The 15738-nt window shown below is 49.7% G+C and overlaps 8 protein-coding genes across 8 annotated transcripts; 3 read left to right on the forward strand and 5 right to left on the reverse strand.

Moving 5' to 3' along the window:
* Nucleotides 1–154: 154 nt before the first annotated feature.
* On the reverse strand, nt 155–1155 carry CC77DRAFT_937456 (hypothetical protein; the record flags this gene model as incomplete). The annotated part of the gene is made up of 2 exons (XM_018534551.1): nt 155–963; nt 1017–1155. 2 exons carry the CDS (start codon nt 1153–1155, stop codon nt 155–157), a joined length of 948 nt encoding a protein of 315 aa, XP_018385127.1.
* Nucleotides 1156–4367: 3212 nt separating this feature from the next.
* CC77DRAFT_135591 (hypothetical protein) lies at nt 4368–5591 on the forward strand. Its single transcript, XM_018530208.1, has one exon. It carries the CDS (start codon nt 4405–4407, stop codon nt 5488–5490), a length of 1086 nt encoding a protein of 361 aa, XP_018385128.1. The 5' UTR covers nt 4368–4404; the 3' UTR covers nt 5491–5591.
* An 829-nt stretch (nt 5592–6420) lies between these two features.
* On the reverse strand, nt 6421–8753 carry CC77DRAFT_135562 (hypothetical protein). Its single transcript, XM_018530207.1, has 4 exons — nt 8008–8753; nt 7688–7954; nt 6768–7641; nt 6421–6711 (listed from the first exon to the last, which is right to left on the reverse strand). The coding sequence occupies exons 1-4, from the start codon at nt 8272–8274 to the stop codon at nt 6674–6676; spliced, it is 1446 nt and encodes a 481-aa protein (XP_018385129.1). The 5' UTR covers nt 8275–8753; the 3' UTR covers nt 6421–6673.
* A 665-nt stretch (nt 8754–9418) lies between these two features.
* Nucleotides 9419–10603, forward strand: CC77DRAFT_937730 (hypothetical protein; the record flags this gene model as incomplete). The annotated part of the gene is made up of 2 exons (XM_018534567.1): nt 9419–9792; nt 9853–10603. 2 exons carry the CDS (start codon nt 9419–9421, stop codon nt 10601–10603), a joined length of 1125 nt encoding a protein of 374 aa, XP_018385130.1.
* A 158-nt stretch (nt 10604–10761) lies between these two features.
* On the reverse strand, nt 10762–11447 carry CC77DRAFT_1021101 (hypothetical protein). The gene has a single exon (XM_018525199.1). The coding sequence runs from the start codon at nt 11410–11412 to the stop codon at nt 10789–10791; it is 624 nt and encodes a 207-aa protein (XP_018385131.1). The 5' UTR covers nt 11413–11447; the 3' UTR covers nt 10762–10788.
* A 118-nt stretch (nt 11448–11565) lies between these two features.
* Nucleotides 11566–12962, reverse strand: CC77DRAFT_1021102 (kinase-like protein). The gene has a single exon (XM_018525200.1). It carries the CDS (start codon nt 12807–12809, stop codon nt 11721–11723), a length of 1089 nt encoding a protein of 362 aa, XP_018385132.1. The 5' UTR covers nt 12810–12962; the 3' UTR covers nt 11566–11720.
* Nucleotides 12963–13297: 335 nt separating this feature from the next.
* CC77DRAFT_937618 (HET-domain-containing protein) lies at nt 13298–15100 on the forward strand (the record flags this gene model as incomplete). Its single annotated transcript, XM_018534560.1, has 2 exons — nt 13298–14479; nt 14576–15100. 2 exons carry the CDS (start codon nt 13298–13300, stop codon nt 15098–15100), a joined length of 1707 nt encoding a protein of 568 aa, XP_018385133.1.
* A 35-nt stretch (nt 15101–15135) lies between these two features.
* On the reverse strand, nt 15136–15682 carry CC77DRAFT_1071682 (hypothetical protein; the record flags this gene model as incomplete). The annotated part of the gene is made up of 2 exons (XM_018529129.1): nt 15136–15536; nt 15598–15682. The coding sequence occupies 2 exons, from the start codon at nt 15680–15682 to the stop codon at nt 15172–15174; spliced, it is 450 nt and encodes a 149-aa protein (XP_018385134.1). The 3' UTR covers nt 15136–15171.
* Nucleotides 15683–15738: the final 56 nt, after the last annotated feature.

A 15738-nucleotide genomic window follows, 5' to 3' on the forward strand; every position in this document is an offset into this window, starting at 1 on the left:
TGGGTAGTCAGCGCGAATACGACTTTTAGAGAGCAGCGCTGGGAAGGAATCTATGGGCCCAGTGATGATGTTGCAAATGCTTGGTGACATCACCCATTGACTCATCGGTCTGCGCTCATCATTGGTTTCAATTGATCATATACCTGTCCTACAGCTATCCCAATCTTCCAGGATACATCGCGTCTACGGAAACGACGCTACATCTGGCACTTTCGACGTCGTCTTTTCTCGCCACAGTGAGCGCGACTGGCGAAACCAAAGCTGTAGTATCTTTCGATAGCCGCCACTCGAGTGGCACATTGCGTTGCATGTCCTCTACCTCTGATATCTGACTTGATATCGGTTTTCCTGCGCACGGTTGACACACCAGAGTTGACGGAAGTGCGGCGACTGAGCTACCAGACTGCGCACGATCTTGAATGACGCGGACAATCTGGCTAAGGACTGCGAACTCAATCTTGAGCTTGAAGCTGTATACAAGAGATTTGAAGGTTGTCTGTATCATATAGAGATCCAGAAACTCTGTCGTGAGCAAAGCGATATCCAGTATCAGTAGGAGTACATTCATTACAACAAGTTGCCACATCCACTTCCTCGCTTTGCCGTCGAAGATGACACGCATCAGCTTGCGGGTCTCCAACAGATAGACGCAGGATATGAAGATCTCCTGAACAGTGAAAAGAGTCATTTGTATCTTTTCCATGACCATGTAGCCGCGTGTGTAAGATTCCGGGTGCTTGGTGTATTGCCGTAGATTCAGCGTGATAGTAGGTACACACAGACATATTGCCGAAGTGACGATCATCCAAAAGATGAAACGGAGGAGTTTGAGATTCGGGGAGATCAAGTACAGGCGAGAGTATAATACGACTGATTGCCCGGGAACCATCAAAATCCACCCGAGCGTAAGGAGGGTGTTATAAACGTAGGGATTATGTGCGACGTTGTTTTGTTTCATCCATGCTCCTGTATACCTCGTCAGCCAGGCCGTCTCCGATTTGGCAAGCTAATCATACCAGTCGCATACGGCACAATGCTGATTGCATTGACTATAAGACTCCAAAAGTACAAGCCGGAGTACCTCCTGAATATGACGAAGACAAGGATGAGTAGTTCGATCGAATTGTACCACGCAATAGCTGTGAACGCGGTCATTGCTCGGGGAAGTACGCGGTTCGCACCGTATATGTCGAAGTTGGCGCCAGTGATGCCATTGGTACCGGTAACGTTTGCCATGTTGTCGAGGTTGCTGTCTGACTGAACTAGAACCTTTAGATTGCATATTGGGGACGTCGCATTATACGACAAGATGCAAGTTCCTAGTGATTGTACGGTCTGCACAGCTTATGCAACATAGTAGTCACCCGTGCAACATAAGCATGTGTAAGCGTCGTGTCCAATGTCGAATCCAGCTTAGCGTCATCACATATCGCTATTTTCGTACTACATGCTGTATATACGATCGCCAACGGTAGATAGTCTAGAATAGGCACACAAATCAGTACCGTCTGTCGAAGTACGGGGTAGTGTAGGTATCGTGCCGCGTTAACTGACACATCGCTGTAGGTGCTGCGGGGAGATGGAAGGGAACCCCATCCAGACTATGTGACTGGCCACAATCGCTATGCTTAGCCTTCTCAAATCGTAGTGGACAAAATAGTGTACGTCTCTTGAGCGATGGAATAATTGATTGAGATTTGGTGTTGGAAGGCTGAGCGCTCTACAAAGCTAGGCGTTTGATGATGATTGTGATTTGGAAGCAGAGAGTGCGGTAGTGAAGCACATAACGCGTGCCAGCTAGGAAAGAATCTCGCAAGCTGCGAGGGTCAAAACGAATGTTTCCTCATGCGGCTACACATGTTCGACTACTTGCGTTGCAGGCCGGTGGAAGTTGGGCTGAAGGAAGGGGCAAGGGACGCGACGCGCGATCCAGCGCGAGAACGCCCGAGGCTGATTATTCAGACATGATGTTATGCTCGGACTAAGGACACAACGACGCGTCCTTCCCAGCCACGCTCTTTCGAACATCTTTTTGCGCGATGAAGCTATTTACAAGCTTCACTATTCATCACCAAATTGTTGGTTCCAATGACACTGAAGCGACAGAATTCAACTCTGCAAACTGACAACAAATCGGGCACGGTGTCTCACAGTGTGTATTATTATGGCGCGAGAACATGTGGATGACAATGGAAAATACCCTTATGGGTAGTGACAGGAGTGGTGCTCAAGTGGCATTATGTGTGCCCAACCGAGTGCATGGCTCTATACTTACGGCAAGAGCTGGCTGTAAAGACCCTTTCTGGGTAACACTTCCACTGGTATTGAAGTGGAAACCCGTCTTAGATACATCATCTGTTTTCATCACCCATTATCATTTTTCATCTATTCATGTGGTTTATCTGTTCTGTGTTCTAGACTTCGGGATTTTCCCTCGCATTTCGCTACATCGAAGAAGTGGATCGGCAAGTATAACATGTTTTCAGTGGTCTGGCAGCCTATGGCTGGATGTCCTCTCTACCTTCTGTTGCAATGAGATCCCTTACTGTTCCAAGGGGCTTCTGAGTTGATGGGATGATGCAATCGTTGAGTGTCATTCGTTTGCGAGTTGCGCGATATGGCTTAGTGTTATGACCGTTTCTCTTTCACTTTCACTTTCTCAAGCTTTATTGAGCGCTTTTATGACGCTGTACTCTCGCTTGTCCATTGCGATTCGCTATTGTTCACCACAAGTCATAGCGCTCGAGACTTTCCAGCGACCTCTAGCCCACCTTCGCAGTGCACCAGCAGTACTTCGCAATCCAACCCCGACACAGTCAGCCGCGATCATACCCAGCAACTTCGATGATCTGTCGCTATAATGTCGAGCAATTTTCTACCTATCAGAGTGGATGAGTCGCAGCGACAGCTCTTCGCTCGTGCCTTACGCCCTCGCCTAGAAGTCGAGCTCCAGCAGCAGATCGTCATCTATGCTCAACAGTTCGGCGATGTATCTGTGTACCATGCTCGCCACATCATCAGAGAGCACGCCGATGCCTTCTTGCAGAGTCTTCAGAGTCTCTCCCGTTCTTCATCCCTGCCACGACCCCATGCAGCCCAGAACATGGCATCGAGAGCGGAAACTGGAACATCCCGATGCAGACTATACCTACTTCGACCTGGTCAACCTCTCTCCTATACAACTACACCGGTATTTTTAGGCAACCTCCAGAGCAATCTCCGCTCGACTCCTGCCGCGATATTCCAACAAGCTCTGTCGTCCCCCGATCTGGTCCAGCTTCTTCAGCGTCAGAATGGTACTCCATCAACGTATCTGCCATTGCGACATGTCGCGGTGTATCCTATCGTTGACAGAATAAGGAAACTTGGTCATGCGATTCGCATCGGGGTGCGTTCAAGAAGATGGTTCGTGTCGCAATGAAAACCCTTGGCCATCTCTTCAAAGATACCAGCTTCGGAAAGCAACTAGAGCGACCAATCGCCCGCTTCATACTTGGTCTCATTCTGGAGCGCGAATGTGCGAACTTCGGCCCCACTCCATTCTTTGTTGATCGAGCGCGTCTCTACACCGTGCGACTCCAATGCCTTACTCGCTATCTCGATAAGATCAGTCGCAGTGCGCAAGACATGGCTGAGATCATCAACAATCTTCGTGCGCCCACTATTCCTGACACGAGCCGCTCGGACGCACTCATTCGACAGGGCAACATGAGTATCGGTACCTACGTCGCGCGTAGTGCGAGCCGTGTAGCCTCCCCACATACCATTGCTGCTTCAGCATCCGTCACTCAGATCGCTGAACCTAAGCTGGCTACCCCAAAACAGACATCTGGTACCTTCGAATCCAGGTCTGACGTTGCACTTAACTCACAAACATCGGCACCGGTGGCGTCAAGCATGAATGTCTTGCAGCATACAACACCGATGCTGTCAGCACACATCGTGCCAAATACACACGCTGTGAGCTTCAGCGTCCAGGCTCAGCCCATCACCACCCACCTGACACAGCTGGTAGGCGCCACAAACCGCAATGTCAACACTGACGGCCCACCCACCATCCACGGAGCCTTCCCGCAGAGTGATGCAATGGAAGATTGTATTCCAGAGCCTACTCGTTGCCAGCAAGTCGGCACAACAGACTCACGCGTGGAGCTCTCTCAAGCTATGGACGGGGTAGAGACCTCGTCTGCCTCGAATCATGTTACCAACATCGGACATGATGAGATGGATGACGTGCAGCACACTAATCAACCGACTGTCGTTGCACCCGCTTCAAGTCTTGTGCAAAACGAGAACCAAAACATGTCCGATGCGTCTCCACTCACAAAGGTTGCACTCAAATCTACTAACGAATCAACTGGAGTTTCGTCTAGCATTATTTTCGGCGAGACGAACGGTCAGGACATGCCTGACGTGCTTCCAACAGCGCGCCCCATGCTCAGTATTGCTATTAGACCCAACTTAGCTCCGCCTGTTACTACTACCGTGGTCACTAAGGATGAGGATATGACCGATACGCCTCTCCCAGAGCATTCTACAGTCAGGTCCGGCCGCCATATCTCTGAGGCTCCGACTATCATGACCATATCGTCTGTCAATCGAATCGAGCGTTCTACGTCCACGCTTCCTGTGACTCCTCTAACATTTCTATTATCGACTGGACAGCCTCCGGCGACTTCATCGTTGTCCGGCCCGACTGGCGCTGGAAGCACCATCCAGTCACGGGCGAAGTTGAGGGCGCAGGTGAACTCACATAACCATTGGGCTAATGGAAAGGTTCAAGCTTTATTTCAACAGATCGCTGAACTTCACCTCGCTCTTCAACAGGCTCTCTCAAGGACGGACGGTCCAGGAGCCAGGGATAACTTTCGGAACGAGGTTCTTGGCTATGTTGACAATGCGGAGTCCGCAGCTGAGCTGGCCCAGAAGATCGACTACGCAATGAGGCATCAACTGTTGACTAATGCGGACTTCAACAAGCTTGCGAGACATGCACACGATGGGCAACATGCTAGAAGGCGGAAGGCGCAAGGGAACATTGCCATACAGAACACGGGCAATGCTCTGCAGACAAGCAAGCAGGTTGTTCTATCTCAAGCCGCTGATAATGATAATGCGCTGCCAGCTGCTCCCGTCACGCCACTTGCTTCATCTCGAGCCGCGTCCAATGTTATTGCGCAGCCAATCAATCTCGCCGCCCCTTCTCAGACGGCCAACGCCGGCGCTACAGTACTAGTCGGCCCCCTCAAGAGGGAAGAATTGGCAACATCAGGACCACAATCGGGCAAAGAGGAGTTGACTAAATTGCTGATTGAGGCGCAAAGGAAGATGATGAACAAGACAGACAAGGCCTGGTCTTTGTTTGCGGGCATGTTCGACTTTTCATGGCGGAAACCATCAGACAACGAGATTATGATAGATTATGTTATCAAGCATCCTAGGTATCAGGGTTCTGACAGCGGCAACCGCAAGAGGGTTAATATCGAATGAACTATCGAGGTGATCAGAGGATTGGTCGCCGATCCGGCACCCTCCAGCTGTGAGATCCTAGTCTGGACGTGCAACGAAGCACTAAATGCTCGAGACGTCAAAGCCGATCAAGAGATACCTGGATCGTACGCAACCTGCGCCGACCGCCAGAAAGAGCTTGGGCCGCTGTTCAGACGTATCTCCGCCACGAACTTTGGGCTCATGATACAAGTCTTCCCGAGTGGTTGCCTGACGTGGGACGAGATGAAGAATCTTGCAAAGACCGAAGAGCTTAGTTTCTTCAAGGACAAGAAGCCTGGGCGCTATGTCCCATACATGCGAAACCTGAAGGAGTACTGGCGCGTCGAGGACAACATGAAAAAGTTCGTTGTTGACCGAAATGATGCTCAGAGTATGGCTACCGGTCAGGAAACTACATCTAGACTCGCCGGCTCACCAAAGGCCAAGCGCAACATCGCAGAGATTTCTTCCGATCATGACAAGGTTTCGAAAGAGAAAGACGCTGATGCGATGGATGACGATGATGGAACGAATGTACCGGAAGCGAACGACGCAGCTTCGAAGCGCTTTTGCAACGCACTCACTGAGAAGGAAGAACGTGCTGCGATGAAGCAGAAGAAGGGGCGTAGAGCTGATGACTCTGGTGGAAGCGATCGTATGACGCGGAGTCGTGAGTGATTCTTTGGGTCCGATGCGGGGTTTTCAGCGAGTGTCTTTTTCTGTGAGCGTTCTTGTTTTTCTTTTGATCCATATGGCACACATTTGTGTCTTTGGATTAGTTTCTAGTTCCCGCGTAGCATTCTACAGGGATACTATAGTACGATTCGGCGTTAAGTTAATGATACCCAGGGAAATATAAGAGATCAGACTAAGATGATCGTTGTGACCTATGAGATCGAATAAGTACTGCACAAGTCTAGGCTTGCGGTGATGAGCGGAATGTTTTGGGTCTCAGGTTGTGCAGGTTTGGTCATTCATTCCGTGTATTGACCACAACGCGCTTCTCGCGAACCTCATAAGTCGTAGCGCCGGGTGGAAAATGCAGCGATAAGCTACGAAAGGAAAGGTTTTACCGAATAGTCGTATTGAAGAAAGTAAGTGTTTGTAATACTGACCGAACGCCAGACACGCTATGCTAAGAGTAAGGAACGGCTCCAAATGTACATCACTGGCAGGCATAAACCTAGCTACCAGCATGGCCTGTGGGACCTTGTGAAGTGTCTGTAAAAGATTAGCTGCAGATTCGAAAACGCTCGTCTCGCGATCGGAATACTCACAGTCCATTGTCACAAAAGCGCGATCCACCTCATTTAAGCCTTCTAGACAGTACTGCAGAGTCTCGGCAATGTCATGACATTTCCTCAGCGGTGTCTCCTCCTTCATGAGCACATCAATCTCCACACAGACACCATCACCTGCGTGGTAGCACTTGAGACTCTTGAAACCTTCAACGAGGGGTGAGAAGCGGTACGCCATGTACATCATCTTGCGCTCCACACGGTCATTGGCTGCTTCACCAGTCAGACGAGTGACATTTTCGAAACAAGTGCAAGCCCAGTCGTAGATGATGTATAGCGAAAGGCAAGCTGCGCCGAGAGGATCGAGCCACCAGACACCGACGTGGCCGCCGATGAGAGGGAAAAGAAGGGAAAGTGTGTTGAAATAAACGTCTGTGTCGGTTAGCAGATATACGTGGTTGGGGGAAGACACAAACGCACCAGTTTTGCAGTCTTGGGCGAGGGCCTGTACTTGCGTTGTCTTGACCCTTGCACATCCAAACCAGATAGTGCCCTTGACGACGATTGTAGCTACCATGGCGAAGATAGCAGCGGGTGGCAACTGGGATACACTGTGGTCGCCGCTTGGCAGGAGCTTCTTGACCGACTCTTGCAGAATCTGTAGGAACGATATAACCATGATGATAGAGAAGACCAGAATTCCAATGGGTTCGAGGCGTCGTCGGCCGATGGGAAACTTCTTTTTTAGACTCTGCAAACGCCAGCCAACGAGTTTGTTGGTGGTCCAGATGATGATAGTGCATAGCAAGTCAAGTGCCGAATCAACAAGAGACGCGATCAGCGACAAAGAGCTGGACCAAATTGCTGCTACACCCTTGGCCGCGAGTAGAAGGACGTTTACAAGGACGTTGATCTGAAAACTGTCAGCTTTGTCTATACTTCGCGTATTTGAGACCTACGTTAATCGCCCATCGTGCGTGTTTGGCGGATCTCGCTCTTCGGTCACGCTCTTCTTCGGGGAGAAAAGGTTCCAATTCCTCGCCGCTATTGCCCAACGGTCCACGATCTTCTGCTACTCCGTCGCCATCGGTATCTCGCGGATTCATACTATCCACAATATCATCGGCAAGCGAGGAAACAACCATGTCTACTTCTGCCCAGTCGTCCAAGCGCGAGTTCTGCTCCTCGTAGAAGCCGCGTACTTTCTTATTCTTGATGGATTTGAGCTGAAGAACACATGTTAGCGTCGCTACAAGTAGACGTATGGATTAAAACGTACACTCTCATCGCTCTTCCTGAAAAATTCCAGCGCTTCATGGTCGATATTATCGATCAACTTCTTCTTCATCTCGTTGGCGCGATTGTCCTTCACAGTTTGGTCGATCGCGTCACGAAATCGCTTCTTTGATTTGACAGGATTATTTCCTCCATATCCGCCTTCCAGGTCGACACGCTGGTATTTACTGAACTCGTTGGCATTGCTTCTGCTGTTAATGCTGCCGTTGCTGTTGTGGCTGTTGAGAATGTTGCGTCTGGTTCCGACCATAGCTCGTAATTTTCGAAGTTTCCGGAACTCCTAGGGTATCGGTGCAAGGTTTGAGAAAGAAAGAGGTTGTAGTCAAGGGCTGACAAGAAAACCAAGCTTACAAGAAGGAAGACGCGACGCGCTGTCAAACCATGGCAGCCAAGATTCCGAGACATGGAAGACGCCAATGCGTAATAGCGTTGGAGAGCGCATCATAAACTGGAGACACTATGCCACATGTGGCAGTGTCCCTGCATCAGAGGGATATACTCTCGGTAGTGCTTGCTCCAGGCTGCGTCAAATGTCGCTGAATGGGTGCTATGACATCACCTCTCTAGCGTCGCGTGGTGGACGCGATCGCGGCGCCTCCGCGTCAACCATCGAGGTTTCATCGCCTTGGCAGGTACCGTCGCGGCACATCACCCCGCAAAAGTGTACAAGCTCTGATCTATCGAGTTAGACAGTCGGCTTGCTTTTTCAACACAGTTGGGATTGTTATGCGAACAGCGATAAAAACCATGGAATGGAAATGTGAGCCACTCGGTGAGGCGGTGCGTTGACGTCACGCCCCCAAAACCGGATGGCCTCTTACCACCAACGCCGTTGAAACACGTTCCGGCCATCGCAATGTGCCGCTTAGCCGAAAGGGCCGAACCAAGCGTCCGGTACACTTACCTGGGATCAACCATCGACGAATCGCAAGACAAACATCCAATCTCGTCTTCGTCAGATTTCAGCTCGAATTGAGTTTCAAATGTCACCCGACCAATGCCCCTCTCGATCTTGCCATTTAATTCGCCGAAGGGCTAGGATTATCTACCAGTCACGTGAGACACCTCCGATTTGTTTGTGATCAACCCCAGGACAACTCAAGTTATGATTTCTTCCTTCTTGCAGCACTCCATCAATGGCAACATGCAATAGTCTTCTCTTTTAGTCAGGAGATCGCATCTGAGAAGCTATGATGAGGCGCTTCGCTTTGTGCCGTTTTACATAAGCAACCCCCGCAACCACCGGATGAAATATATGTCCGAGCTGACCTCCAGGACTGATACGAGAGGCGAAGCTCGCCAAGTTGTGCCCAAGGCGCGCCGAGGGACGACAAACAAAACCGCGGTCATCTGCTACGGCGCGTTGTTCCTTTGAGCGCCAGTAACCACCCATCATGGCAACATCAACAGCACGCGCCGGCCGCCCGAACAACAATGCGCTACTGGCTGTAATGGCAGTTCTAGCTGGGATTGGGCTCTATACTATGCGCATTACGACAGCTCAAAACGAAGTTCCTGTTGGCTTTTTGGACGTAGCTGCGTCAGGTACTCTGCCTAACGGTGTGTCCCTCAAGAAGCACTATACGGGTATCCGTATCCTAGACGAGGGACTGTCTTTCTTGGTGGCTGCATTCTTGTATGGGCCCACAGGATGGAGCGAGACCTTCTACTGGCAACAGCTCCATTTCCTCCTTCAGATCACGCCCCTTCTTGCGGTGCATGGTGTCGAGGCATGCCGGGAGCGAAACCAGGGTAGTTGGGTTAAATAGTAAGTGAGCCATCAGGAGGAATTTGACGAAATTCGACGCATGTTGCTGATAATATAAAGCATTTCTCTTTGGGCCTTCATCTACCAGAATGTGGGAGGAGCTTGCATAGTGACTCTCTGGTGGCTAGCCTTCCATCGCATCTCAAGTCCAAAATCATACTTCCAGACTGGACGCACTGTTCCATTGCCTTATGCGCGCGCGATTCTCCCAGGAATTCTCTTATTCTACGTTGTGCCTACCATCGCATTATTCATCCCCGGCCTAGATTCAGACATGCTCCAGAGCCTTCTGGCATTCTGGCAGTTCACGCCCATTTTCGCCAATATCCCGCTATGGTTCGTTGCTCTCTCAGGTTCTTCGACCGTCATCACCACGAAGAACAAGAGTGCGGACGTCCGAAGTCTCAAGATTCTCTATGCTTTCGCTTTCGTTGTCTCTGTGGCGACGCATTGGATCACCATCCGTGGTATCTCCCTATCCGACAATCCCGATGTGACTTACGCCCGCGTATTCATCCCCAGTACCTACACATGGAAGAAGGGTATGGAGTGGGGCCTTCTGTTTATCTTCCAGTGGGACTGGCTCATCATCGGATCAATGTACATTATTCCGTCTTGGGTCGCTATATGCGATGTGCAGCGGGTGAAGAATGGAGAAGCCACACTCGAGAACATTTTTGAGAGCTTTCTCGTCATCGCCGCGGTGACGGCTATGGGCGGACCAGGCGCGACGCTTGCTGCAGTCTGGTTTTGGCGAGAGGGCAAAATGGCGGAGATTGAGAATGCATCGGGTGCGAGAAAGATGCAGTAAAGATCGAGAGCTTGTGTACGTTTACCTATGTACCATCAGCAAAAATGTGCAATTACACAATATTAGCTATGAAGAATGTGGTAAGAATGCAGTCTATGACCAGTGGCAATGTAAGCCAGCATCACGAAACGTTGCATGATATCTGGATTTCGATTTGCATTGCATCGCAGCTCCTCCTACATCTGCTATTCTTCCTTCTTTTTAACCTGTCCGCTCTCACGATTGTTCTTGTCTACCCTATGACCACTTAAACTCATCCCAGATATGTCTGATTTCTTGCCGCTCCAGTCGACAGCCGCTTCATCCTGTACTCCAAAGTGCGAACCGTCTGGTTTCAATGCAACAGTAACCGCCACACCCGCATTCGTCACCTCTCTGGTCTGTGCTATGCCTTCACGTATCTTATACTCGTGAACCCTCTTAAGTATCTCTTTGTCTGAAACTCGCCTATTTCGAGTTGGTGTGATGGCAATCGCTTGACTCTGGTGCTGTAAAGCCAAGGGAGGTTGTGGTAGAGGGCGAGGTAACGGTTCCTGCAGATATTGCTGTGGTGGTGACATTCTAGTATCGATAGTGGCCTGCAAGTATTCTCTGGTTGTTTTGTTGCCTTTACTGTCGTTGTTCTTATGCTTGTCAGCAACCCCTCGTTGAGAAAGTGTTTGAGACACGATTCCAGGTATCATGCATGTCATCTCTTCTCTGAGATTAGGCAATAGTCTCTCAGCCACCGCGGTGGCTAGTATCGGATTTATATGTTCAATAATGGTTTTGAACTCAGTAGTATTGCTCGATGAGGATGAAGTAGCCATTGTATCGACTAATCAAGCGGTTGATGCTGGGCCAGTGGTGTTGTAGTTGAGTGCTTATATATGCATGGGCAAATGATGCTAGTTGAGCTACCAAGTATCTGGTGACCATTGTTATGATGGTGATGTGACTAGGGGATTCTTCGTGGTCTCCACATGTGACCATGAGCAAGATGTTTGATTATCGGTATGGCAGAGGGTGTCTTAAGAAGCTGGTAGAATTGGTGGAGGTCTGATATCAAGTAACCGAAGTGTTTTTGGACACCAGATACCTTCAGACTTGAGATGCAGTCCTACTCTACGCGCAGTCGTTAAGGTCGCGCTAATAATGTAGCATACCTTTCCTTTACGTCTCTCAACAATGGTGACTCCAACACCTTCTCCCAATCCTCATTCAGGATGTTTTCCAAAGTAGCAACGCCCACTCCAACAAGGGCCTTAGTCTCCTCCTCGTTCGACCATCTAACTCTAGTAGGCCAGAATGCAACATGAACTGCCCAGTGCACTACCACTCGTGTCAGCCACGACCTACCAAGCGTCTCTGTCTGCTCCCGAGCTATAATATAGGCGTTCAGAAATGCACTAAGTAAACCCCTACCGCCACGAAAGCGATCAAGAAGGAACGATTCGGCAGCGAACTGACCAACATCGGTTGCACTGGTACCGCGGCGCACCAGCTCCCAATCCACAATCGTCAGCTCGACTGGCTCTTGTTCAATGTCCCGCACGAGAACATTGCCAGGCCAAAAGTCGCCGTGACAGATACATTCATCATCTACCGCGACTAAACTTCCGAATCTTTCGTTGATAACGTGAGCCAACTGAGGGTCGTAACCAGATTGTGTAAGGGCGATGTGTAGGCCGTTGTATGGATACCGATAAATTTCGACCGCAATAGGGTTATTGTCGATGCCTCGATCTTGATCCGGTGAAGCGAGCGAGAGATTTCTTGCGGATAGATGCAGTGCAACGAGCCATCTTCCAATCTGTTCCGCAATGTATGGTATATCAAGCTCCGGGTCTGTATAAGCGTCCTTTAGATTGCGACTACCTCCATCTTCGAGTTCAAGCAGCTTGTTGGTCTCGTCGTAGTTCAACAGCCGTACCGTGTGTACGTTCGATCCGGGAAGAGTTGCGATCAAAGGGCTCTCGGAGGAAGATAGAGCCTGCAAGATTCGCGCTTCGTAGTCCATACGCTTAGGGTCGAATGCAAAGTCTTTGTTGCTATGCAAATAGGGTTCTGCGTGTTTTAAGATGCTTGTCGAGCCATCATGGTTTGTGATACGGTAGACATAGTTGGCACTGCCTCCTGAGAGTAATTGTACGCTGATAGGTGTGGACTGGTGTGCTTCGAGGTATTCTTTGACCCCCTTCTCACTGGTAAGTTTGTGTGAAGACATGCCGGTAGAGGACTCTTGGAGACAAGCCTACTACATGGCTTTTTGTAAACAATTGCTGCATCGTGACTTTCTCTCCTAACTCATGACAGAGATGTTGATCGGTGAAGCTGTACGCAGTAGTGACATGATTCTATATGAGTCATTTGCCAAGAGCTGAGCAGTGAGGGGAAACCTGGGCGCTGCAATTGGAGGTGAACAGTATTGGTGCTCACCGCATTAGGCCGAAAGCGGAATAGCATCTGCTTGCGTTCGCCCCTACCCCTGCGGCATCGATTCTGCCCCGCTCCACGCAATACATCTATCACACCTAGCTCCATTCATGCTACATGATCGCATACAGCAGATTTTTAGTATTCTTGTCTTTGGCGCAATAGATCGCATTTTTGACCAAACTTCCGGCTGGTAGCCCTTCGCTGCGTTTTACTGGGTTATGCGTTATCTACCACCGACCGGCATCCACTTAACGCGAAATCGCTTCTACAATCGCAATGAATACGCTGTATCCCACGCGACTATCGGAAAGTGAAATCCGCCTCTTGCATATACTACCCTCTGAGTCTACGGAGTCACCAGTATCGTGTGAGCTTCGGCAGTACGAGATCGACGATATCCCCGCATACGAGGCGCTCTCTTACTGTTGGGGCGACTCAGCTGAACGGCGTGAGATAGTTTGTAATGGCGCAACACACTGGGTCACGATGAACCTGCGGGATGCGCTTGTTAGATTGCGACTAACAAATGAGGCACGGATTGTCTGGGCAGACGCACTGTGCATTGCGCAGTCTGATGAAGAAGAAAAGAGCTCTCAGGTACGCCGCATGGGTTCGATCTTTCATTGCGCCAAACGCGTCGTTGTCTGGCTGGGCCACGTCGAAAAAGAGTATGCTTTGGATATCAAGCGTGTTTTCGATTCTCTGATATGCGTCAAAGCCTTCAAAGGTGATCCCGAGCACCACTTTTCTGATTGGCGTATCCCGGATATAGCTGCAGTCTTCGGCGGATCGCTACCATGGAATGCGCTAAATCATTTCTTCAATACCCCTTGGTTTCGGCGGATATGGTGTATACAAGAAATCAGATTAGCTTCTGATTCAATGTTCTATTGGGGAGCTGAGGAACTTTCGAGGTACGTTCCCGTGCGCTTAGCTGGATGGACGGTGGACCGTTGCCAAGGTGAGATACAACATTCACCATACGCAATCTTCGAACAGTTCGCTTATTATATGAACGGTCCATTCCGTGACGACAAATGTAGTCTTCTTTCAGCTCTGAGAACCTACAGAAAATGGGAAGCTACGGATCCTCGAGATAAGATCTATGGCATTCTTGGTTTGATGGAACTTGGTGAGGAAAGACATATCATCAGAATCGATTATGATAAGTCAGTCCAGGATGTTTATCATGATTTGGCCACTGCAGTCATAGGATGGACTGGCGATCTTGCCCTCTTTGCCCATGTACATCATGGTGCGCACTATGACGGTGACCCAACATACAAATCTTGGATCCCTCAATGGGATCAGACGGTGCATGTGCCGATTTTTCCGATAGGAACTTTCTTGTATCCCTCTACTCTACCAAGCGGGACGTATCATACGATATCCCCGCCCGTAGGCACTGCACAGCATTATGACCGACCATTAACGGTATCCGGGTTGACCCATCAAACAGTCTTGTATACAGGACCGCCGATAAATGGGTCCCTTACCGACTTGCCGTATGAGAGGATAACTTTTAGAAACTATCCGCAACGGATTATCCTAGAGTACTGGAGCGAGAAGGTGTCCGCGGGGTCACCTTTAGGCCGTGATATGAGTCCCGTAATGATGTCAATGGCACGGACATTGACCACAGGAGTGGTATCTCAAGATGATACGCTGTACGAGTGCGCAACTGAAGACGATATAGCAGCATATTTTCAAAGCTTCTTAGCCTATATTCGCCTCCTCCACTCGATTGCTAACAACGAGAGTGAAGGCGGCTTAACGACACAAAATTTGAGCGAGTATGACGATAGTTGGAAGCTGTTTGAGGATATTATGGGAAATTGTTGCTATCGACGAAAGTTCTTTCGTACCAAGAATGGTACCCTCGGCCTTGGACCAGCTTGTCTGAAAGAGAATGACATGATTGTAGTCCTGGAAGGGGCATATAATCCCTGTGCGCTACGACCAAAGGGCGACACCTACCTACTATTAGGTGACGTGTACATGGACGAGATCAGGCACGGAGAGCTCATCAAAGAGATTGAAGAAGGGCGCAAGGAACGTCAGTATTTCTGCCTTGACTAAGATATTGCGGAAAGGAAGTAGTGCAGATACTGGCTCGGTATTTTCGCTATATAGACTGCTGTTTTGGCTAATTAATATTTGAATTCACCACCCTTGACGCTATTCCTCCCGCCAATATCCAACTCCAACAGGCGCGCCTTGACCCTCCGTGCGACAGCTTTTCCAAACGCGTCGACATTGTTGTGATTAGGCATCTCCCCACTCATTGAAAGATCTGCTTTGCCCCACGGTACATCCATCGTCTCTTTACAAGCATCCTTCATCTGTTTGAACATCTGGTCGTCAAATCCTCCGCCCACAACAACTGCAGCTGGCCGCTTGGCATAGTTCTGAGACCCGAGATTGGATTGAGAGTTTGGCGGTACAGTGAACGGAGAGGCTAGAAGAAGCGGAAGATTACTTGTGCCAACCGTTGGGGAAGGGATTATGTGGATTACTTCGAGACGTTAGTTCTCGTTGTAGGGAAACGCAAGGAGGATGGCAAGGAAAAGACGTACCATCGTACTCAGGCATGAGATTTTGCCGAACCGCCTGGGCGAGTTGAGGATTTCTACCGCACAAGATGATAGGGATTGCAGACATGTTGGGCGTAGAGGTGGAATGCGGTTGTGTTTGGAGGATGTGCGATGCTACCGAGA

This window comes from Alternaria alternata (genome assembly GCF_001642055.1).
Source record: "Alternaria alternata strain SRC1lrK2f unplaced genomic scaffold CC77scaffold_12, whole genome shotgun sequence".
Lineage (NCBI taxonomy): Eukaryota > Fungi > Ascomycota > Dothideomycetes > Pleosporales > Pleosporaceae > Alternaria > Alternaria alternata.

Coding starts and splice junctions, on each gene's coding strand:
- CC77DRAFT_135562 (XM_018530207.1), bottom strand. CDS start 8,274: ATGGTCGGAACCAGACGCAACATTCTCAACAGCCACAACAGCAACGGC. Junction 7,955..8,007: donor TCAGGAAGAGCGATGAGAGT/GTACGTTTTAAT, acceptor TGTGTTCTTCAG/CTCAAATCCATCAAGAATAA. Junction 6,712..6,767: donor CGCTTTTGTGACAATGGACT/GTGAGTATTCCG, acceptor AATCTTTTACAG/ACACTTCACAAGGTCCCACA.
- CC77DRAFT_1021102 (XM_018525200.1), bottom strand. CDS start 12,809: ATGTCTTCACACAAACTTACCAGTGAGAAGGGGGTCAAAGAATACCTC.
- CC77DRAFT_1021101 (XM_018525199.1), bottom strand. CDS start 11,412: ATGGCTACTTCATCCTCATCGAGCAATACTACTGAGTTCAAAACCATT.
- CC77DRAFT_135591 (XM_018530208.1), top strand. CDS start 4,405: ATGCCTGACGTGCTTCCAACAGCGCGCCCCATGCTCAGTATTGCTATT.